The sequence below is a fragment of the Vicia villosa genome, linkage group LG2 (assembly GCF_029867415.1).
Source record: "Vicia villosa cultivar HV-30 ecotype Madison, WI linkage group LG2, Vvil1.0, whole genome shotgun sequence".
NCBI lineage: Eukaryota > Viridiplantae > Streptophyta > Magnoliopsida > Fabales > Fabaceae > Vicia > Vicia villosa.
Window position 1 is genome coordinate 72,136,498 of NC_081181.1, and position 25,579 is coordinate 72,162,076.

At 35.1% G+C, this 25,579-nt stretch overlaps 1 protein-coding gene across 4 annotated transcripts; it reads right to left on the minus strand.

Annotated features, from left to right (window-relative positions):
- Window positions 1-12,680: 12,680 nt before the first annotated feature.
- Window positions 12,681-21,589, minus strand: LOC131651374 (uncharacterized). 4 transcript variants are annotated; one of them, XM_058921041.1, is made up of 16 exons: window positions 21,385-21,589; window positions 19,907-20,019; window positions 19,380-19,710; window positions 19,080-19,189; window positions 18,365-18,692; window positions 17,882-17,991; window positions 17,459-17,786; window positions 16,999-17,102; window positions 16,586-16,916; window positions 16,290-16,396; window positions 15,931-16,008; window positions 15,372-15,765; window positions 14,011-14,140; window positions 13,610-13,933; window positions 13,388-13,489; window positions 12,681-13,284 (listed from the first exon to the last, which is right to left on the minus strand). In XM_058921041.1, the coding sequence occupies exons 2-16, from the start codon at window positions 19,983-19,985 to the stop codon at window positions 12,916-12,918; spliced, it is 3,225 nt and encodes a 1,074-aa protein (XP_058777024.1). In that variant the 5' UTR covers window positions 19,986-20,019; window positions 21,385-21,589; the 3' UTR covers window positions 12,681-12,915. The 4 variants fall into 4 exon arrangements, with proteins under 4 accessions (XP_058777024.1, XP_058777025.1, XP_058777022.1 ...); XM_058921042.1 differs by having other exon boundaries at window positions 15,931-15,999; window positions 19,907-20,023; XM_058921039.1 differs by having other exon boundaries at window positions 19,907-20,023.
- Between the last annotated feature and the right edge of the window lie 3,990 nt (window positions 21,590-25,579).

Sequence of the window (25,579 nt, forward strand, 5' to 3'; positions counted from 1 at the left end):
AGAGAGGTTGCTCCAATCTCAACAAACAGAACTGTCACTCCTTGAATTTTGTTGAGCATAACCCTACCATGTTTGAATCAGATCATGATTTGCTTAAGACACTTTGAAATCCTTCTTGATAAGGTGTTTTTTTCAATCTCACTCATTGATTAACATATTCCTTGAACAGAAGAGATTTTCCTTTATCCTTAGCCGTGTAAATCCGATCATGGAACTTTTGTCTTCATAGTCATCTTCACTCAGTGAAGTCTTCATCATGAAAGTAATTATGTATTTCCAGAACACATTACTTACATCCAGATCAGAACCTGCCCATTCTAATCCACATTATGTCCAAACTGCCACTCTAGACAATAATGTTGCTTTTTTAAACTTCTATATATTCCTAGTCCTTCTACCAGGAAATATGTACCTTGTGATATTGATACTTAAGACACAAGTTCATCAGAACTCAAACAAACTCTGACTATCCATAGAGATAACATTTTTTTTATAGAGGATTTGGAACACAAGAAACGAATTGTGTTCACGACACGAAACAAGACTCTTTATTCTTTACCAAAAAGTTGTAAAGAATGACCTCAGACTTAACAATGTCTGAACACTACCCTTAAACCCTATGATTGACTTAATTAGACAATCATAACCTAGACTTTAGACACTTCTCATATTCGAAAGAAGAACATGAGGGACTCAAACAAGACTCAAACAAAGCGAAAAGACTCTATAAGCCCGAGCAATTTAAACAACATACCTGGACTTTACCCAAAGTCTTAAGAAATGTTATTTGAGAACAAACTGCACCAGGTGGACCTGTGCATAGGTTGGATCATGCACTTATATCAGAACAAGTGATACACACCATCACTTCATGTCGTCAAATGATAATGCAAAGAATATTCTTTGCTGATCTTTGAGAGTAAACATGACTTGATTTATGTTCTGAGGTTTTTGTGTGACTTTGTTCTTCTTTCTTCAAGATTAGTCTTTGAAGGACTTTTCAAATGGGAAGAAGTAAAAAAACATTGTCTTTGCTGATCTTCTTACTCTTATACCCCTCCTGAGATATACAGCTTTAGGACATCTTTGATGTTCGTCCTTGAAGTTCCCTTCATTTGGAATTTGCCACAGTTTCCAAGTTTAGGAACCTCAGTTTGCTTGCTACACAAGATTCAGATTGCCATATTCTGTAACTTGAAATAGAAGAAACTATGTTTGTATAACCATAAATTGATCTTCAATATACACGTCTGAGTTGTTATATACAGACCTTGTAAATATCCAGCTCCCATCAAGATATTTAGCAGAATCAGTATCCCACATTAGAGACTCTTGACTTCTTCTTTGATGTGTGAAGATAATTGAGAACTCATGGTTAGAAGAACTTCTTCTTAGCATCCTGGTTCTAAACCTAATAAATACTGAGTCTCTCGTCAAAGTACTTACCAGCTTTTCAGTTAGAATTTGCTACTCACACTAGGTCATTCTGACTGATTACCTCTTCACATTTATACTTTCTGTTCTTGGCAAATAAAAAAATAACTGAAGATCTTGAGATGTTGTAACAATCAGATGTGACATCATCCTTCATGGTTCTTGGTTAACATCTTTAATGTACAATTGACAACACTCAGGATAGTAACAGAGTAATCCAATAATCAGCAATATCCAGACACATCAAGGGGTAAAGTAGCCAGCATCTCTCTTAAGCTTTTCTTCAGACTTTCAATCTGATTTTGAGATGATGGATGCCATAGTCTGTACCTATAGAGGAGATTCCCTCAACTAGGTTTCTGGAACAGACTTAGATATAGCATGACACTAATTTTGTCAGATTCATCTGACTTCCTTGATTTCAAATAACACTACCCTTTCTGGATAACTACTAGGGCAGCACTAAATCTTAACCATATTTCACTGTGATAGAGACACAGTATTCAGCTCCAACAACTGCTCTATAGTTACGACCATTTATCTGGTTTCATTGATCAGAAGAAACTTACAGATATAGGCTCTTCAAAAGTACAACATAAAGGATTAGAAAGGAATACCTTTACGTGTTTTTCTTAGTGAAACTGAGCACATGTTAATCATATCCTGATTAACTTAGCTAGATGTCTCCTCTTCCAGACCAGGAGTAGGTTCCAAACCAATGTTCTCACACTTCATTAGTTTAGCACCAGAACATCTGTTCTTCAGCTGGTAGCTGCATACCAGTTCATAATGTCCCAACATCAGATAGGACATTTGTTCCTCCTTCTAGGAACACCTCAACCTTAAAGATTTCAAGGTACACACTTGCAGATAATTATGAATATCATTGATCAGTTGACATTCATCAACTCTAATAAACCATGCCATTACGAGTGGACTTGAGAGGATACTCAAGTATCTTTGACACTTTAATTATAGCTGTCAATACCTGCCATACATTCTGTTGAACCTTCATAACCCTAGGGTTTCTTAGAGACTATGCAGCGGAAAATAGTCATATTTCAACAGAATTCACACAATTCTTACTTTAAGTGTTAGTAGTAAGCATGACAACTACAAATTGATTGTTACTCAACCTTGCACAATGCTTGCTTCTGCATCAAGCAACTGATTAAACCAAAATCCTGACTTGTCAAACTCAAAAACAATAGAGGTTACATTATCGATATCTTCACTCCCGCATGAAGGTTTTGATGAGCTTCTTCTCTATTCATAGACACCAGTTGAATTTGTTTTTAAATTCAAGTTCTTCACTCCCGCATGAAGTCCTTGGACTTAGCACTCCTCGTTCCAGCATCACAACTCTTAGGTCTGGTTGGTATAATCATATAGGTCCATCCTCCAATTCAAGGGACCATACAATATGAACATTCTTTGTTCAAACACACTTCTACTTTTACCACAACCAGAATTTATCCCTTATGGATCTCATCCAGAAACAGACAGGATGCCTGTTGTGATAACAATTGAAAATTCTGGTATGCCAGACTCGGATGTCAATCACGATGTCAAAACATCTGATCTGTTATTAATGTAGCACAAGAAGAATGTAAGGATCCCCCATTATTTGATTACTCTTAGAAAAGAGTCAATGAGATCTGGGATCACACACGTTCAGTAGATATAACCAGATTATAAATTTTCATGGTTCTATTCAGGAACAGCTAACACTTCTGAACCTGATGTTATAACCAAAGTCATCACATTCATAACTGAACAAAAAATGCAGAAGATAAATAACACAGTTAATTGTTAACCCAGTTCGGTCTAACTACCTACTCTGGGGGCTACCAAGCCAGGAAGAAGATTCTACTATCAGTAGTACTATTTTATATAAACAACCTCTGGTTTACAGATAAACAACCTCTGGTTTACCTAGTCACTACCCAATGTAATCTTTATCTCAGAATTCCATCCAAGACAAGAAAACCTCTGCTCACTCCCTGGTGATACCTAACTGTTACAACCCTGCAACAGCTATTTACACAATTAACAATGAACACATATTTGATCTTGCTTCACAGCTTCAATCAAGCTTACAATACTCAACTCTTACCTACAGGTTTCGAGTGAGGACAATCACTTCTCTAACCTACAAGTTTCGAGAAGGACAAGGCAGCCATCCCACAACCTGGGTGGTCTACCTATAGAAACCCTAATGATTACATCGTTAAAACCAGGTTTTCTATTTTAAACTAGGTTACAAAGTTTCCTATTCATAACCTGATCCCAAATTGGATTTGGGCTTACAAATTGCAGCACTTTTGCTGTTACAAATATGCAGAAAATATTCTGCTACAAATAAGGTCTTTCAATCATGAGTTTCCTAATTTATCTCCTAAATTAGAAACTGCTGAATCTTCAATCTTCTTATCTGATTCTTCAATTATTCTTTTGACCTTTAAATATGCGCCACATAGGATTACATAATATTCACATAGAATATTCTGTATCTGTTAAATACAAACTGAATCATCCTTCTAGTTCTGCAGGCGCGATGTCATGAGTTGATGTCATGACATTCCATCTAACATCTTGCTTAAACCTGTTTTGTTTTTTATAAACTTGCAAGATTCACATTAGTATTATGTTTTACTGCTATTATGTTTTAGCCAAACATAGATGCCAATCAGCCAATAAATGCACTAACATGTGTGTTTAATTTCTGTTCCGGTTGTATCGATCCTCTGCTTGTTTTCCACATGATTGTATTATGCTGTGATGTTGTTGTTTTGGAATTAATTGGTATTGACTGTCATGAAATTTTTAATGCTGTTGAAATATTCCAAAGGATTAAAATTTGATTACTGGAAATTATGTCAAGAAATTGTAGATAATCAATTGTGTTGTTTTAGTTTGTCAATGGCTGAAAAATTAGAATCGGACGAAGCACTGAATGAACCGGAAAAAGGAAAAATGGAAAAAATTAGAAGAATGGCGTCTGCCACTAAGGGGTGGAGCGACTACTCCTCGGTGTGTGTGTGTGTGGGGGGGGGGGGGGGCGCTCACCCCTTGTTTGGGCGTGGTAGGGGGCGCACACCTCTTGTGCAAGAAGGAGGAGGGAGCGCTGGCTCCCTAGTGAAGAAGGAAGGAGAGCGCATGCTCCCTGTGTAGAGGGGGGACCACCACCATGTTCATAGTCTCTTATTTTATTCATTAAGTTAGTAGGTAGCACATGGTATGTTATTTTATTAATTAAGTTAGTAGGTAGCACTTCATAATTGAATTGTAGAACATTGGTAGAAATAAAGTAGTAGAACAATAACAGTGTTGAAGCATGCATAGCGGCAAGCAACAAAAGATTTGAAAATATTTATTCAGAAATTATCGTGTCCATAGAGATGGTTGTAAAATGCCATTCAACGGTTTCTATAGTTTCGAACTTGGGTTTGAATGACCAAAAGTATAAAAACAAAAAAGTAAATATGAACATAAAAGAATTCATTCTTCGGAAATATAATATTTATCAAGCATTGCATACAATCTACTTCTCACAAACTTAAAGGTATCGACCAGTTATACTCAACCTACGTTACTCGTCTATGTTTTCACGTATCTTTAACATTAGTGTCCATCTCTAGAGCACCTACGAGATCAACTCGCAACCAAGGTTATCTCTAACACAAAGTCACGAGAACATCCGTATTCACGCGTCGGTGATCTCTCACGCGCCACTCAAACACGAAAGCATTAAGTACAGATACACAAGTGATTCTCAGCTTTAAATCTATCTCTAGAGTTCAGAAAATAACAGATAATAATCCTAGATAAGGATTCAAGAAGTTTATTTTTAAAGCAACCCAAATCCCGAGCACAGAGCAAAAATCTAAGATATCAATCAACATAGATTTATAAAGCAAGTTTAATATAACGCCGTGGGCGACAAATATACATGAGTTCGAAGCAAATACATACATAAAACCCAACTATAAGAGAAAACACAAAGAGGAAGAGAAATGAATCGAAAATCTCCCGATTTGTCAGCTCCGTTCGACAATCAATCCACCTCCAATCATCCAAATGCAAGTTCCATAGTTGTTTTCTAACCTAATATAACCTAAGAATGATAGTTTGATGAGTTGGGAACAAATAACCCAAAACATAACCTTAAAAAATGTGATTTTTACCCATTTTAATGAGCTGCTGTCTCAGGAAATCTCGTTTAGCGAGATTAGCTCGCTAAGCGAAAAGCAGAAAAAATCAAATTTTGTTTTCGACACAACTTGAGAATCGTAACTCCGAATTGCGCCCGGTTCAAAGTGTTGGAAAGATTATTCAATGCTCTATCTAACAATGACTAAATGGAAACCAAATTGATGATTTTTTTCATCCTTATTTTGAGCCTATGGAAGTGTGCTTGAAGGTGGCTAAGCGAGCTTCTACATGATTTTCATTTTATTGCTCCAAAACTGCGAAATCGAAGTCGTGCCTTCGACACTTTATTCCTCGAGACTCCGATATGCATAAATACCTATAAAAAAAGGAAAACTATCAAATGATACACAAAACAAATCAAAACTCAAGAATACGAATATTTACACAAAAGTTAGGATGAACGCGTGTTTCGTTATTGTTGATTTTATTTCCATTGCTGAATTTTAAGTTGAATTTTGATAAATACTTTGATGCTTTGAAGTCGTTTATGTTGGATGAAGATGTTATGCTTTTGAGTTGAATTTTATGAATCCGCTGCGTGGTAATTTAAAAGTTGTTTTATTTTGAGGACATAAAGTTGTTGTTATTTGTCCATCCAAGTTTTAATGTGTTATGTATCTGTATTACATGCGATTATATGTTGACATTTTAAGTTGAATAAAATGTGGCATCCTATTTGTGTTGTGACTCTGATTTTAATATTATCCATCGGGTATAAATGGGGTGTTACAATAGCTCTATGACATTCTGATTAGACTTTGCGTTATCCTTACTAAGGTTAAGTTCAAATTGAAAGATACTTAATAGTATTAACATTCTTTATTTCCCTTTTTTGAGAAATGATGTTCTCACTATTAGAACAAGTGGGGATTATTATAAATTATTAATATTTAATAATAATTAATCACCATGGGTGTGTTCCAAAATGACAAGAAAAATATGCATGTAAGTTTGTATTTTAAATTTGAAAATAGGCAACAATTCGTGAAGTGTTGTAGTATGTTGTTTGTATTTTAAATCAGAAATAGGCAACGCTTTATGACGCGTAGGAGAATGCGGTCAGAATAGGAAATGCTTCATAATTGTTGTTGTAGATGAAATAAAGCAACATTTAGTAAAATTGTTGTTGTAGACGAAATAGTGCAATAATTTGTAAAACTGTTGTTGTAGGCAAAACAATGCAACATTTGACAAAAGTGTTGCTGAAAGTGTGTGTTTCATCAAGGGTCACAACCTTGTGAAACATCACCACTTTGGCCTATAAATTGAGCATTTCAAGAAAAATCATCACACAAAAACATACATCATCTTCACTATATTCTAAACACTCTTCGTTACATTCGAATTTTCGCCGGTCTTGCTGCGCTACCTCGATTAAGGCTGAACTATCCTGGGTATTCTCGCATTCCAAATCTAAAACATATTGAGAGTACTTAAAATACTTATAAAAAAAGTGATTTCGTTCATGATTCTAGCCTTGAATCATTTGATTAATTTTCTAACACTCGATTAGTTCAAAAGAGTAAGATTAAAAGAATACTCCCCTCTTTCGCTTTTATCAATATACTTTACTTTTTTATATACTTTAAAATAAGTTGATGGTAAAATTTAACATATCCATTTCGTAGAGTTTTTTTTAAACATATACATGTACAGATCAATATCTTGCTTAAACCATAAATCAAACCCATAAGAAAACAAAAAAAAGTCAATGAAATCAAATTTATTGACAATAAAAATTTGGTAAACTATTGTCTAAAGAAAAATTTTAGGCCTAAAAATAAAAAATATATATTTAAAATGATCAAAAAATGTATCAACACTAAGCCTATGTTTGGTTTCTCGGCTAGTTGTCGCTAACATACATTTAAAGGTTTATGCATCGTGATTTCCTGAAGCAACAAATCTTTACTTTTATCAAACACATGGTGTGGACGTGGTTTTAAATAAATCTCAAACATATGTTAAATTTAATTTAAAAATAAAACTTTTGATAATTTAAATTATTTTAGGCCCATTGCTCTTGCTAACTTTAAGCATAAAATTATCATTAAGATCATTGCAGATAGGCTCTCAACTATTCCCCCTTCCTAATTTCCCTTGGGTAAAAAGAGTTTCTTATTGGTAGAAACATTAGAGATATGATATGTCTTACCTCTGAGGCTATAGACCTCCTAAACAATAAGAGTTTTAGTGGTAATGCAACCCTTAAAATTGATAGTTCTAAATCCTTTGACACTCTTAATTGGCCTTTCATTATTAAACTTTTGATTGTTTTGGGTTCAACGGTAAGTTTTGCAAGTGGAATAATCCACTTGTATTTTCTTCGCTTTGGTACAAAGTATCATTTTCTCTATTGCCTATTATGTTGGAGAACCAGTATCATGGAGGGAATGGTCGCTTAATAGCAAGCGAGTATTGTTTCCCCAAAACCACACATAAAAAGGGAACAAAATTTGAACTACAAGGAAGAAAAAGATGATTGGTTGGAAACAGATTTGGAAGAAGTTTAGTTTGGTCCTTCTCTTTGATTAGTTGCGTATTTGATTTTTCATCACCATTCACAATGATGCATGAGGTGATAGTTGGTTGTTGTTTAAAAGATCTTTGTGACATAGATTTTCGGTCATGGAATTAGGAAATTGTTGGTTAGAAAGTGGAATTGAGGATTATTGGTTTTGTATGTGGAAATGGGTATTATTGGTTGGAGAATGAATGAAGTTTTGTGAGAATACCATAATTTATTTGGTGTGGGATGGTCAGGATGACACTGAGGAGTGGAAATTTCAAGAGGTTCTTGGTGGTAGGAAGAATTATACACAACATGTTGATGTTGTTGTGAAGAATGTAATGTGATGTTGGGAGTGATGGAACATGATAAGAAGGCAGCGGAGGTGACATTGGGAGTTATGAGACTTGAACATTGATAGGCTTATGGTTTCTATAATGTGTAAATATTAATGATGGTGGGGTCACTAGGGTAGTAGCTGTAAGGGAGAGAATTCATGGTGGTAGTTGGGAATGAATGAATGTCGAGGCCTTAGAGAGTGAAGGATGAAGGAAACTGGGTAGTGGAATGCGAGTGTGAAGGTCATGAAATTATGAGGAGAGGTCGTTGATGTTAGCATATATACTTGCTTGGAAAGATTTTTGGTTATGAAGAAGTTGGATGAGGGTTGCATAGAGTCCCTCGGTAGAAAGGGTGGGAGTTTGAGTCATGATAAAGAAAGCACCAATTTGTTGTGAACAATCTATTTTAGTGTTGAATGGAATAAAAAGCAGTTACACTAAAAGATGCTAACAAAGTCTAAAACTAACATTTTCATTCATTTTCTTGATGATAATTATATTCACCAATCACATATTTATAGTATTGACACAAACCATGTACTCATTATCTATATCCTTCTATAAACAAGCAAGTCATCATCAAATATCCTCATCATGAGCTTATAGAACTTAGACTTATTAATTAGCATATTTAGATTTTTACTAACCTTTTTATTGCAATTTTGTTGTAAGGCAAAGTTGTAAAAGTTACCATCTCTATGAAAATTTAAGTGGCGATGCTTGGTGTTTTCTTCGATCGATCTTCTGTTGTGAAATTCAGTGAAATGTTTGAATGGACTTATATTTGATCTTACAATTCACTTCACAATAGAGAATTTAACATGCCACCCCCCAAACCTATGAAAAAACCAAATTGTCCAACCAATATTTACTACCATATTTTCAAAAATTTACGGAAAGAACTGGATTTTCAAATTTTCTGACGATACCGAAAATTTAGAAGGCTTACCAAAAATTTGACGAAAACAAGTAAGCTTTACGATATATTTTGTAAAATTTCCGATATTTTCTACCAGGAATTTTGAAATTTCCAGTATTATTATCATTTGCAAATATTACCGAAAATTTTGAAATTTCTGGTGCCTATTATCATACCGAAAATTTTGAAATTTCCGGTATTACATTTTTTTTAAAAAAAAGAGAGGCTATTTTCCATACATTTTTAAAATTTGCAGTGAGGACCATAGGCGAGGATGTTTTTATTGCGGGACGGACCACAGATATAGCCGGTGTGGTTACTCGAGCTGCTGATGAGGCGCGGGCCTCAGAGCTATGTGCTGGACGCCTTCCTCCAACTGGATCTAATCGAAAATGGAGGGTTGAGCAGCAGACGGAGGCGGGGTTCCGCGCACCTTGTCGCTGGACTGGCAGAGCATCCACTGCAATTGACGAGCCGTAGGTTCAGGTGCAGATAGTTCAGGAGCCGGTGGTTCAGGTGGCTCAGGAGTAGGTGGTTGTTGAGCCGGTGTTTCAAGTGGTCCAGGAGCAGGTAGTTGGTGAGCCGATGGTTCAGGAGATGGTGGTTTAGGATCAGGTGGTTCAAGAGCCAGTAATTGAGAATACATACACCACCACTCGTGCATCTACGGAGCCATCAATAAACACTGATGAAGGTTTCCCCGGAAGACCTTCTGACAGGTCCGCGTTGAAGGGATACGCTGACCATGTCACTTATAGGATATGATAAGGAGAGGTATGTAATATTGGTCTCGTTTAAATGCTTAATTTTTATGTTTATTACGAAATTTGATGTATAATAATTTGTTTTAATTGTATTATTTTATTACAGAATCATCTAGTGTTGAAGGTCGCTTCTCACGGGTCGAAGTTGAAGAACTTCCCCGAGAGTCGGATTTCTCAGCATGTGAGGAGGATAGTTTAGGATTTCCATCTGATGGACTTTTCTAGTTGCTCCTTGACGATGTTGGACGCCTCGCTGTTATCAACTTTTGTTGAGAGGTGGTAGCCGGAGACATCACCCTTCCATATTTCATTTCAGGAGATGACAGTGACTTTGGATGATGTGGATGCCCTCTTTCACATTCTGATTGCTTGTACGTTTTTCACACTACTTTATAGGGACCAGGTGACAGCGGTGCGCATGGTTATGGATGCTTTGGAGGTTAATGAGGTAGATGTGCTGCGTGAGTTTGGTGAGACTCGGGGCTTTCACCTTAGGATGTCTTGGTTGATGATGCATCTCATCCTGACACCAGACAGCTTGATGCATCTCATCCTGACACCAGACAGCTTGCTGGTTACCTGAACTTGTTACAGGTATATTATAATTCATTAGATGGTTTTGTGTTTAATTATTTGGGTGTATTTATATCAGTGTTGGATCTACGAATAGTTCCCTCATATTTGTGAGCAGAAGATCCAACGTGATGCGGCTACTGGCCCATGTGCGAAAAGGTGGAAGGCCATACAAACCATTCCATGAGGGTTAATAGAGTACAAGCGGAGGCTGGATGCTCTGACCTTGAATGATATCGTCTGGACACCGTATACAGTTCACCGCCCTCATCGTCCTTTTGAGGTATCTACTTTATATTCAGGGTATGTCAAATGGGAGAGCCATGTGGCTAGACACTTTCTTGAGAGGTGTCTACACCAGTATGGTTATATACAACACATCCCACGTCTGATCCCAGAGGCTCCAACTGGTGGCATTGATCGATGGTTTCAGAGTCACATCATCAACTCCCCCGTGAGATCATTGATACGCCTATTGAGATTCAGGAGCATGGGCAGTGCAAGGATGGATACTTGGAGTGGTTCCACAATGTGTCATACCCTATGGTCATACCACCTGCCACAACATTTGATGTTCGCCTTCAGCTACCAGGGATTCGTCCAATCCACCACCACCACCTCCACCTCTCGTAGGTGACCAGGACAACCGCCTACATTTTGTTGAGATATGTTATCCAATAATCCTAAGACCCCTAATTATACAAATGCTGATGCATTCTAGACTACACATATGTGCCCAACTCGGTTACCCTCCAAATGGTGATGCATTCTAGACTACACATATGTGCCCAACTCGGTTACCATCATATAAAAAATTTGTTTAATCAATAAAGTTTCTTTTGTCTAAAAAAAAGTAAAAAATTAGAGGTGTTCATTTTCTAGAATGTTTTACCATAAGAAGAGGTAGAGTATAGACACCTTTGCCCGGGATCACCCTTGCAAATAGCTATACAAAATCATGACAAGCATAGAAAACAATAAACACAAATATGATGCAAATTTAATAGAAGACATCCCACGTTAAATTCGTAAAATCGTTTGATCTTTTGGTATATGTTTTGAGTTAAATCGTTTATAAAATTGAATGTGGATTAAACCAAAACTAAAACCGATTTTACGTGATTAGCATGTAGTAAGATATATGAAATCAAAAACGATTTTATCCAAATTTAAATATTTATGAAACTATTCTTTTGTGGTTTTATGATTTTTTATATAAGTTTATGAAGATGATACTTAATCATGTTAATTTGATATACTATTATTGTTTTACAATTAAGATAAAGTTATATATTATTAGTCTACTTTATATTATTAAATAAGTATATAAATCATGTATATAATATACAAATTTACAGTTCAATTTAACTTAGGTAAAACAATTTGGTGTAAAACTCAAATTTGACAACATTTCATCTATCTCAAAGCGTTGGTTATTCACAAAAAAGAAATTTGAGACTAGCTACAACTTTGGTAGCAAACTCAAAATCAACATCTAAGAAAGAAATGTTAAGAAAGAACATTCTCTTTTCAACTCTCAACACTCATTTTTTATTATTTGGTGGAATTTATGATTCTCGCTACTTTGTGTGGAACCGATTACCATTGCATGAAACCCATATGAATTTCATTCATTAAAAAAATAAGTGTTAAAAAAGTGTTCCTAAAACTTTTATATCTAGCAACAACCAAAAAAGCTACAAATTAGTTACAATGTAGCCACAAGATGAAATGATCAGCAAAGTAATTCATATCTAGATGATTTGTATCTAATAGGTAGCAAAGTATTAAAACTTGATTTTAATAGCATTGTCAAGATTTATCATAGTAATTTTGTAGCTAATTTGTCATTAACTTTTTGTTATATTTCATCTAGAAAATTTTTCACCTGAAATGATACTAACTATAAATTATTAACAAAACTATCAAAATGAATTGAATCCAACTTTTGCATTTCACACAAGCATATAAATAATAGGTCAATTTGGTAGCTGCTAATAAATTTATATGTAAAATCAATGTCCACAGGCCCTGTAGAAGCAGTTGACTGTTCTTCCCAAACTAGCCAAAACCAAAACTGCGGCAGCCACAAAACATGAGCAAAAGCAACAAAAGATACCAAGTTGGACTAATGTATCTACCTCAACCACAAAATCATCATCATTCATCCTCACCGTCTCTGTCAGCTACTCTACCTTGCGATAATGCTTCTCTTATGGAACCACCGATCATAGACAGGATGGGCTGCAACATAGGTGCCAATTGGGTTTGCACAAAAGAAGCCATGGCTGTATTTACAGCTTCCTTAATATATTCTTCTGTTGGAGCTGCAATGCGCGAAGGACCAATGTCCTGTGGATACGAGATAGGCATAGGTCCAGGAGTGTCAACATCGTAGCTACGACCTTCATAAGCTCGCCTCTTCTTCTTATCCATACCTGACACCTCTGCCCACACTTTTGAATCAAACACTGGATGATTGGACGAGTCTTCTCCATATTTTTCCAACATTACGGTGTCATATAACTCCTAAAACAACAAATCAAGAATAATTTTACCACATAGAGAAATAACTATGTAGAATCTATATCCATATAAAACAGATACTTTTGCCAATCTTAAAGTAACTTACAATAAATTTCTCCGAACGTCGAGAGACATATTCCCCATCTTTCCTTTTATGAACATGAGCGTAAACATCTCTATATGAAACTCCTTGCTTCAACTCTTCCTCCTATAATTAACAACTTATGGAATTAGAATATAATACGTTTTTTTCGGTGGACAAAAGGTGTAAGCCCAGAATATAATGCATGTCAGTATAGTTTTATATGAAAATCATATATATATTTACCAGCCTCTTCTTATGTTCAGTAAAGCTTATCGAGCCTCCAGTGTGCAAGACTGAATCAGGTTTGGAAGCCCTATTACATCGATTAGCATCAGACTTCTTCATCCACTCTGGTTTCAACCAAATATCGACTAAACCATTCCATACTTCTGGCTTCAGCCCTTTGGGCCCATGGTCCTTAGTATCGGCCAAGTTTGTTGAGTTCACTTGCCGTAAGGCCACTTTTCTTGCATTTTTTAAATGATCAGGATAGCGGTCCAGGCATGTTCTTTCCCACACCATTCTTGCAATACTGCGTTCTGAATCTGAGGCAAACTTATATTTATCCTGCACCGATATAATATTATATAAATAAATTTATCTATTAGATAAAAAAATTATGCCAAAATAATATAACGACTTACCATGAAGTCCTTAAATAACTCATCCTTCATTTCAATGGGATATTCTCTCCATTTTGCAGCTGGAATAGGCATCCGCACGATCACGTTAGATATAATATAGCGGGTAACACTTTGGGGAACAAACCTCCTCCTGCAAGTGGGATTTAAACTCTTAAAAAATTGGTCTGGCAAATTAGACATGGCATGATGCCACTAATATGACATGGTTCTCATTGGAGTTGTGCCATCAGCTAGGTTGGCAATTGACAAAGTCTACTTGTCACCAAGTGTATATTTGGACATGGACATGATTCATTTGATGTCGAGTTGCCATACATGATGGTGTGGATGTCATCCATTTCCATCATGGAGGAAGTGCTCATTCTATTCATGACTATATCTACCTTAGTTTATAGCAATCATCATGTCATACAATTTATCACCAACTTATTCCAACTACTATGTGAAAGAGGTAACAAACCATAATGATAATTGAAGTGAGTAATTTTAGAGATTATATTGGTATATTCAGTCTTGTTAAATAGCAGCTATGCCGCTACAGCGTATGTTCAGAGTTGCCATAAAGCGGCAATAGTAGCGCTACAACATTAGTGTATTAAAATTTGAAAAAAAAGCTATTTTCCGCAATTGGCAACACTGGATATATTTTTTAATACTAACACTGGCCGACAACATTTCACTGTAAACACTCGGATTAGTACAACAAGGCGATTAGCACTGGTCAGTGGTCAGGCAGTATCACATCAGTCAAAATAGTGAAAATACAAACATTTCACTTACATTTAATCAAACTCTCAAGTCAAAGAGGACAGATAAGAAAAATAAAAAGTCAGATCTCTTCAATTCAAAATCAGCTATAAAAATCATTCCAACAATACAAATATTTTAGTGCTTAATACACTAGTTTAAGCTCTAATCAAATGTACCTAAACATTGTTGTTGGTAATAGATCTCAAACAAGCAAGCAAGTGTTGTAAAATGGCTTGAGCACACAATTGCAAACATTTAAGACACAATTTGAGATGGCACGATTAGAGCAAGTATATGGTTTTGAGCTAATACTTCAGTACAATAAAAATGATTTTGGTCTAAATGCTCTAAATAAAAGAAATTGATGTAATGACCCCCCCATAAACTTTAAAAATAAATATATCTTGTCATTATCACATATCTACAAGTAGATTTTGGTCATAAGATTTGATCAAATAATTGGAATAAAGTTCTCCAAGGGTAATCCTCATTCCTCAATGGTTCCATTTTGTGAGTCTATCAATGACCCTTATGATACAGTTTCAGCCTTCATGATACAGTTTAAATTTTGAGATTAAAGCACAAGAAACAGAAAGAGCCAAGACACTTACGGGTTTGGGTTGTCCTCGATAGATATAACTTCTCTTCTATTAGTTTCTACACATGATCTTCTCAAAGGCAGTGAAGTTGGGCCTTTAGCTGGTAGATCAGTAGAGTTTGGGACAGATTCTGAAGAAGCACTGCCCATGCTCCCATGGTTGGAAACTTCGGAATTGCCTCTATTATATTGTTTCACATTATTTGTGTCAGCTATTTGTCTGAGTGATTGTTGTTCAATAATTTTCTCCCCCATGAGCTGCATCTCTTCATATTCACCATCATCGTAATCAGAATAATCATCTTTCTCTCCGGAACTAACAGCAGTAAATTTCTGCTTATTGTTTAATGCGTCAAGCGCCTTAACCAGTCCTTCCTTTTGCATTTTGTTCTTGTCATTCTTCATACCTGAAGAACAATATCAGCTGTTAAAAAGCAAATGCCATAAAAGAATTACTATAAATGAAATGATGGAGACCTCCCCTGTCTCATAACTCATACCACGCTTTGACATATATATATATTGTGAGTAGCAAACTATTTAAAAAAAATGAAAGGATAAGCTAAACTCACCCATTGTGGCGGAAGTATCACCCATGCCATAGATTGTGGTGTGAGCGTTCTGCCAGCTGCTATAGTCAGCTGCGGCACCTTGCAGTTTCATAATAATAAAGAATACCATTACATCATTAGAGCAATGGAAAATTACCGCTATGCAATTCTAAGTTTATGAGCTGTTATGATAAAATGGAAATAAAGGAGAAAACCGGGGAAATTTATTTGATTACATGTTCCACTGTCTTAATATAACAGCTTTTCTCTAAGTTATTGGCCAGATTGCAACACAAACATGAAGAAACACATGCACATCATGGTATACCATTACAGCATGCAACAAACACCATATGCAAGCATTTTGTAAAGGAAAATACCTTGGGAAACCGAAGTATGTGTTGCTGGTGGCAGATCAATGCATGATTGAGAAGGCCCTGGTGGATCACTACGACCTATCCCTCGACTACGTTTATTTCCTCTAACTCTGATTGTCATGTTAAAAATATTTATAAGCAACTTGATTTTATTTTTATGAATATATTACGAAATATATCAATAAATACATGCTATCGCTTCTACAAATGCATGGCAAGCACTGTATGTGCTTTGTTTATTTATTTCTTGGTAAATCAAACCATAAAAATGATCAAACAAAGAATGAGAAATGACTTACAGGTTAGAGATGCCATCTACAGACGCGACCTTCCTCCTATCAGCATCTATATGGGATCCTCCACTTGAAGGCCTCATATCGTTGGAAAGTCCAAAACTGGCTCCAATAGATTTTTTCACATTATTTACAATAGCTGCTTGGCGCTTGCGTAATTGCCGTTGATAGATTTTCTCCATGAGGAGTTGCATCTCTTCATCTTCACCATCACTATCATCAAAGTATTCATCAATATGTTCAGAACTAAAAGCAGTAGCTTTCTGCTTATTGTTTAATGCATCAACCCCCTTAACCAGTCCTTTCCTTTGAATTTTGTTATAGACATTCTGGAAGCCTGTAGAGCAAGAAAGAATCCACACATATGCATCATATGCTATCACAACATGCATCAAAGCACCATATGGGAAGTGAAATACCTGGGAAAACTGAATTATCTGCTGGTGGAGGATCAATGCACGATTGAGAAGGCCCTGACGGATCACTACAACCTCTCCCCTGACCACAGCTAATTCCTCTACCTCTGAATTTCACATTAATATACAACTTGATCTTATTTTTATAAATATCACTACATAAAAACTACAGTTTCTACAAATGCATGACAAGAACACATGTTTTTTTTTGGGTCTTGCTGACTAGTGTCATAAGGGTACGTGTTGAGGAGCCAAATGATATTGTCTTGAAAAGAAAAATATTTTAACTTTTAAGGAATTGAATACACCATTTTCAAGACAATATTTCAATTTTATTATTCCTTAACATGTGCCTCTAAAGCACTTGTTAGCATTTGCCTTTTTATTTAATTTCTTGGCAAACCAAACCATAAATGATCAAACATAAATGAAAAGCGGAAAGTGACCACTGAATTTGACTTACGGATTAGAGATGCCTTCAACAGATATAACTTTTCTTGTATCATTTTCTACATGATATCCCACGCTTGACAACCTAACACTGTTGGAAAGTCCTAAGTCGGATCCAATATACCTTTCCACATTATTTGCATTAGTTGCTTGCTGCATGTGTACTCGGGGTTGAATACTTTCCTCAGGGACGAGTTCCAAATCTTCATCTTCCCCGTTGTTATTGTCATAATGTTCATCATTTTGTTCAGAATTAAAAACAGTAGATTTCTGCTTATTATTTAATGTATTAACCTTCTTACCCCTCCCTTTCTTTTGAATTCTATTGTCATTTTTGACACCTGTAGAGCAAGAAATAGGAGATCAACCAATATGCATCATATGCAATTACTACATGCAACAAGCACCATTGGCAAGCATTTATAAAATTAAATACCTGGAATAATCGATGTATGTGCTGGTTGTGCTGGTGGATCAATGCACGATTTAGAAGGCCTTCGTGAATCACTACGATCTTTCCCTGGACCACGTCTAACTCCTCTACCTCTGATTTTCATGTTAAAGATAGTTTATATACAACTTGATCTTATTTTTAAGTACATTGCAAAATATATCTATATATAAAAACTACAATTTCTACGAATGCATAGTAAGATGATTACATGTTCTTCACTTTTTTAGGGTCTTGCTAACAAGGATCATCGCGGCACATGTTAAGGAACCAAATATAGGAATAATGTCTTGAAAAGAACAGTATTTTAAATTTTAATGAATTGAATACACCATTTCCAACAATTTTTTATTCCTTCACATATATTGCTACAGCACTTGTCAGCATTTGCCTTTTTTTATTTTTTTATTTCTTGGTATACCAAACCATAAATAATCAAACATATATGAAAAACAGCAAGTGACTTACGTGTTTGAGATGCCCTCTACGGATTTAACTCTTGTAACAGTTTCTACATTATATCCCATGTTTGGTGACCTCGCATTGTTGGAAAGTCCAAAACTGGATCCAATATAATTTTCCACATTATTTGCATCAGTTGCTTGCTGCTCATGTGATTGTGATTGGCAAATTTTCTCTATAATGTGTTGCAATTCTTCATCTTCACCATCATTATTGTCGCAGTGTTCATCATTCTTTTCAGGATTAAAAGCAGTAGATTTCAGCTTATTATTTAATGTATTGACCCCTTTTTCCTGGCTTTTGTTTTGAGTTATATTCTTGCCATTCTTGACACCTGTGGAACAAGAAATAGGGAGATCAATCAATATGCTTCATATGCAACAAGCACCATATGCAAGCATTTATTAAAATTAGGGTTAATGAACTTTTTGGTCCTTCTAAATATTGCAGATTTCGTTTTTAGTCCCTCCAAAATTTTCCTTTAAGAAATCGTCCTTTCAAAAATTTTCGTCTAAACTATTGGTCCCTAACGTCACATTTGCTAGAGATTAGCTACGACTTTAGCCACCGATTAGCTACGAAATTTGACTTTAGGGACCAATAGTTCGGAAGAAAATTTTTGAAGGGACGATTTCTTGAAGGAAAATTTTGGAGGGACTAAAAACGAAATTTGAAATATTTAAAGGGACGAAAAAGTTCATTAACACTTAAAATTAAATACCTGGGGAAACCGAAGTATGTACTGGTTGTGGGGGTGGATTAATGCAATATTGAGAAGGACCTGGTAGACCACTACGACCTCTCCCTTGACTACGAGTAATTCGTTTACCTCTGATTTCAATGTTAAAATATTCATATACAACTTGGTCTTATTTTTATGAGTAAATTACAAAATATATCAACATATACAAACTACAGCTTCAACAAATGCACGACAAGAACTCTAGAAGTCCTTTTTTTACTTCTTGGTAAATCAAACCAGAAATGATAAAACAGAGAAGAAAAACAGCAAGCGACTTACGAGTTAGAGATGCCCTCTACAGATATAACTTTTTGCCTATCAGTTTCTACATGTGATCCTCCAATTGATGGCCTCACATCATTGGAAAGTCCAAAAGTAGCTTCAATACATTTTTTCGCCTTATTTGCGACAGCTGCCTGCTGCTTGAGTAATAGTCGTTTATAAATTTCCTCCATGATGAGTTGCATCTCTCTGTCTGTACCATCATTGTAACCGTTGTCTTCATCATTCTGTTCAGAATTGAAAGGAGCAGATTTCTGCTTATTATTCAATGCATTAAACCCTTTTACTGGTTCTTTCTTTTGAATTTTGTTCTTATCATTCTTGACACCTGTATAACAAGAAATAGTGAGATCTACATGCTGGCTGCAAAGACAGGAGTTCACAAAGTTGAGAAAATTTGTTTGAAGCCACCGGTAATGCTATAAGAATGACATGCATAATGAACTTCTACAAATGCAGAGACAAGAGTTCACAAACTTGTGAATGTTTGTTATATCAAACCAAACAATTATTAAAGTGAATACCTAGGGAAGTGGAAGGTTGTGGTGGATCACCGTGGTCTCTCCTTGGAGCACGTTTAGTTCTTTTACCTCGGATTGGCATGTTATGATATCTAGAAGCAACTTGGACTTATTTTCTGACTATATGTTGGAAAATCATTAGTGTTGAATGATGCTCATTTTCCAGAGTAAAATGAATTTGATAAAAAAAATGAAGAAATAAAAATGGAAGTAAGAACAAAAACACTTAAATTGCATGTATAATTTCAAGAAGCAAAGTTACAAACTACTATTTGAATCTGAATCATATAATTTTCCTATGTCTCATTTATTATGTCCACTTCTTTCATTTGGGCAATTGTATCGACTTAAAAATCTTCTACATATGCTACAAAGACATTGTGGGTTCCGAAGGATTCGTTATCTTGGTAGTAACCATTAGTATCCTTCTCATACAATTCATCTTGTTCATCATTGAAGCTCTCAGCTACATCGCAAGCTGCTCATCATTCTCCAGTAACTTTACCCATTCCCTGTGGCTATCTCTAACATTAATATACTTGTTGAGCCTCTATAGCTAATACAAAAAACTCATTTAAGTGAAGCATTGAGTTGGCCTCAACATCAAGTAACGCATATCTCTCCTCTATATTAACTATGCTAACTGGGTCAAACCAATGAGACCAAAAAATATGATATTTCTAATATCACTTCAATAATAGCATATTAGTTCTTATTTTGTCTATTCTCCTTTATACTAGAATTTGCAGGCCCGTCGCTTATTAACTTGTTATGTCGCCATTTGCAACAAACCAGTTTTTTACTACTATGAAATAAAAACTAGCTACTAGTTGGTTCGTGTATCCACAACTAATGTGCATCCAAACCACAACTAGCTACCGCATGGGAAGAAATCTTACCAAACTACAACATCAATGTGCATCCATGGTTGGTCACACTCACACAGGTTCTTAAAAGCTAACAGACTCAATAACACATCCATGGCTTGAAATATCTATGATAGTAGCCCAACTTGCAAAATGGCTCCAGAAGAACACATTAGGCCCACAAGAGTTGTTCAGATATCCTTGTGGTTAAAAGATTTTGCATAATTTGCACTTTTTTTTAACTCGATTCTTAGTTCAGCAAGCTACTTATACATTGTAGTTTTGAATTTCACGAAGAATCAAAGTCCAATTTTTTTCTCTCTCCTTTTAATTCTTTTATCTTCATGAACCCTAATCCTAACCCTAAAACAAGCTGGTTTAGTAAAAAATGGGGAAGGATATCCCTCCATTAAGCCACATGAACCCTAACCCTAACCCAAAAACAAGCTGGTTTAGTAAAAAATGTAATTTCTAACCAGTAATCAAATATAAACCCGTGGAGTAATAGTCAGAGATCCACATTTTACTATGATTCAAAGAGTTTCATAAAGGGGGAAAACTGTTACACATGAAATTTGAAGAAGTAAAGAAAAATGTTAAAAACAGAGACGGTACCAGATCAAAAACTCGGAATAAAAGTTCACAGCTTTCACGAAGCTTCAAAATCTGCGAGTGAAGACCTGAGAACTCGATAGCGAAAGCGAAGGCTTCTCGTTCAGGGTGGTGGAGTCACGCAAAAGCGGAATGAGATAAAAATAAAAGATAGTATTGTAGTAAATCCACAGCCAATTTGTAACCCAACAAAATAATTCATAGCTAATTAAACACGCTAATCAATTTGGTAGCAATTTGATTGGAAAATATTGGAAGCAATCTTTAATATATTAAAACAGAATACATGTTTAGGCGCCAACTTTAAACCAAAATCCCGTCTAAACACGTCCATCGCACGGGGTAATCTTTAATATATTAAAACAGAATACATGTTTAGGCGCCAACTTTAAACCAAAATCCCGTCTAAACACGTGCATCGCACGGGTAAAGTACTAGTTTGAAAATAAAGTAAAATACTAATAAATAATGAATTCAATATCTTAATAAATAATGGATCTCTAATCCTTTTAAATATACTAACATTCATTTATAAATTTTCAAAAAACTTTTTTTAAAATTTTGTCTTTCTAATATTTTTCACTCACAATTTTTTTTTCTCTTATTAATGTTAGTTAATAGAAATTGACGTGGCGCTATATAGAAGATTTCTAGTGATTGGACGTATATGTGACAATATCTACGTGACAAATATGTTGACATGACATGATACATCTTTAATATATTAAAACAGAATACATGTTTAGGCGCCAACTTTAAACCAAAATCCCGTCTAAACACGTCCATCGCACGGGGTAATCTTTAATATATTAAAACAGAATACATGTTTAGGCGCCAACTTTAAACCAAAATCCCGTCTAAACACGTGCATCGCACGGGTAAAGTACTAGTTTGAAAATAAAGTAAAATACTAATAAATAATGAATTCAATATCTTAATAAATAATGGATCTCTAATCCTTTTAAATATACTAACATTCATTTATAAATTTTCAAAAAACTTTTTTTAAAATTTTGTCTTTCTAATATTTTTCACTCACAATTTTTTTTTCTCTTATTAATGTTAGTTAATAGAAATTGACGTGGCGCTATATAGAAGATTTCTAGTGATTGGACGTATATGTGACAATATCTACGTGACAAATATGTTGACATGACATGATACATAGCTAAGATCAAAATACTACTTGAATTTAAAAATGAAAGTAAATCCGTAACTAAATTTGTAGCTAATCTATAACAAATTTAATCTCTAAAAATTCAAACACAATTCTTCAATTTTTTTCATCCTTTCATGTTTTTTGCATGCACGTTTATCACTTTATAATCATATATACGACAAAAGTTAAAGTTTTTTAATTAAATTTAATTAAATATAAAAATTTTAAACGTCGATTTTCTATGATAATCTTAATTGCATATGTTTGTGCGGCTCAATGATCTTTTTCTCGTGCTCAAGTAGACGTGTGATCTCTTCAAGGATTCCTTCACTACTTGCTTCCCCAGCTTCGTACACAGGGTATTCAAAATTGAGAGAGGGCCTAGGATCATTATTTTCAATAGTTTTATCAAGAGATAATCAACACATGCTTTTTGTTTTTTATAAATAGATAAAAGAAATGCACGAGCGTATGTGCAAATTTTGAAAAACTATTTTTGATTGTTTTTTATTGGGTTTTTTATGTGTTACCATTTTTTGAAAAAGGTAAACGATAAATAAAACGGAAGCAAAAATTGCTCTTTTCATTAACGATTTGAAATAAAGCCCTACACAAGTTCACTTTTGTCTTGGGCAGAACAAAAGGAATTATTTAAACAGCCAGACACAACACTCTTTTGCCTTGGGCAGAGCGAAAGGATTTTTTTTAAAAACAGAAGATTACTTAAACTCGTGAACAACAGAAGAGATGTTGACAGAGGTCTAGTTGGAGCTAGCCTAATCACGCGTCACAAAGCTTGAACATTTTGGAGCGTCTTCGATGATAGAAATTGTGTCTTGATCTTCTGGATTGTTGTAGCCAGCACTTTGAAAGGTCTTGTGCAAAGATTTGTTGTAGCTTGCAGATTCTGGTTCTTTCCCCTTTGACTTCTGAAGCATGAATCCTAAACCACTTTTATTCTTGTTGGTGGGAAGCTCAATGGTTTCTCCCCAACCTTCATATGATCCTTGGGCAACCACTTCTTGGGCATCTTTCTAGGATGAAATAGATGCGCCAGCTTTCTTTTCGTGCACTTGATTGACAATTTCCAATGCTTGGAACAGAGTCTTGATTTCTTCGATGTTTGGAATAGAGGACAGTTGACTGAAAACCATAGTTTGCTCGCCGTAGAGAGTTGTCAGCTTGTCATTCACAGCAAATTTCAACATTTTGTGAAGAGTGGAGGTGACAACTCCAGCATTATGCATCCATGGCCTTCCTAATAAACAACTGTAAGCGGGATAAATATCCATTATCTGAAATGTAATTTCAAAATCATGAGGTCCGATGCGGATGGGTAGATCAATTTCTCTGATGACAGTGCGCTTGGAACCATCGAAAGCTTTCACAACAATTCCGTTCAACCTTATAGGTGCCCATTGGTAGGAAAATCTTTCCAAGGTGCTTCTGGGCATCTTTAATATATTAAAACAGAATACATGTTTAGGCGCCAACTTTAAACCAAAATCCCGTCTAAACACGTGCATCGCACGGGGTAAAGTACTAGTTTGAAAATAAAATAAAATACTAATAAATAATGAATTCAATATCTTAATAAATAATGGATCTCTAATCCTTTTAAATATACTAACATTCATTTATAAATTTTCAAAAAACTTTTTTTAAAATTTTGTCTTTCTAATATTTTTCACTCACAATTTTTCTTTCTCTTATTAATGTTAGTTAATAGAAATTGACGTGGCGCTATATAGAAGATTTCTAGTGATTGGACGTATATGTGACAATATCTGCGTGACAAATATGTTGACATGACATGATACATAGCTAAGATCAAAATACTACTTGAATTTAAAAATGAAAGTAAATCCGTAACTAAATTTGTAGCTAATCTATAACAAATTTAATCTCTAAAAATTCAAACACAATTCTTCAATTTTTTTCATCCTTTCATGTTTTTTGCATGCACGTTTATCACTTTATAATCATATATACGACAAAAGTTAAAGTTTTTTAATTAAATTTAATTAAATATAAAAATTTTAAACGTCGATTTTCTATGATAATCTTAATTGCATATGTTTGTGCGGCTCAATGATCTTTTTCTCGTGCTCAAGTAGACGTGTGATCTCTTCAAGGATTCCTTCACTACTTGCTTCCCCAGCTTCGTACACAGGGTATTCAAAATTGAGAGAGGGCCTAGGATCATTATTTTCAATAGTTTTATCAAGAGATAATCAACACATGCTTTTTGTTTTTTATAAATAGATAAAAGAAATGCACGAGCGTATGTGCAAATTTTGAAAAACTATTTTTGATTGTTTTTTATTGGGTTTTTTATGTGTTACCATTTTTTGAAAAAGGTAAACGATAAATAAAACGGAAGCAAAAATTGCTCTTTTCATTAACGATTTGAAATAAAGCCCTACACAAGTTCACTTTTGTCTTGGGCAGAACAAAAGGAATTATTTAAACAGCCAGACACAACACTCTTTTGCCTTGGGCAGAGCGAAAGGATTTTTTTTAAAAACAGAAGATTACTTAAACTCGTGAACAACAGAAGAGATGTTGACAGAGGTCTAGTTGGAGCTAGCCTAATCACGCGTCACAAAGCTTGAACATTTTGGAGCGTCTTCGATGATAGAAATTGTGTCTTGATCTTCTGGATTGTTGTAGCCAGCACTTTGAAAGGTCTTGTGCAAAGATTTGTTGTAGCTTGCAGATTCTGGTTCTTTCCCCTTTGACTTCTGAAGCATGAATCCTAAACCACTTTTATTCTTGTTGGTGGGAAGCTCAATGGTTTCTCCCCAACCTTCATATGATCCTTGGGCAACCACTTCTTGGGCATCTTTCTAGGATGAAATAGATGCGCCAGCTTTCTTTTCGTGCACTTGATTGACAATTTCCAATGCTTGGAACAGAGTCTTGATTTCTTCGATGTTTGGAATAGAGGACAGTTGACTGAAAACCATAGTTTGCTCGCCGTAGAGAGTTGTCAGCTTGTCATTCACAGCAAATTTCAACATTTTGTGAAGAGTGGAG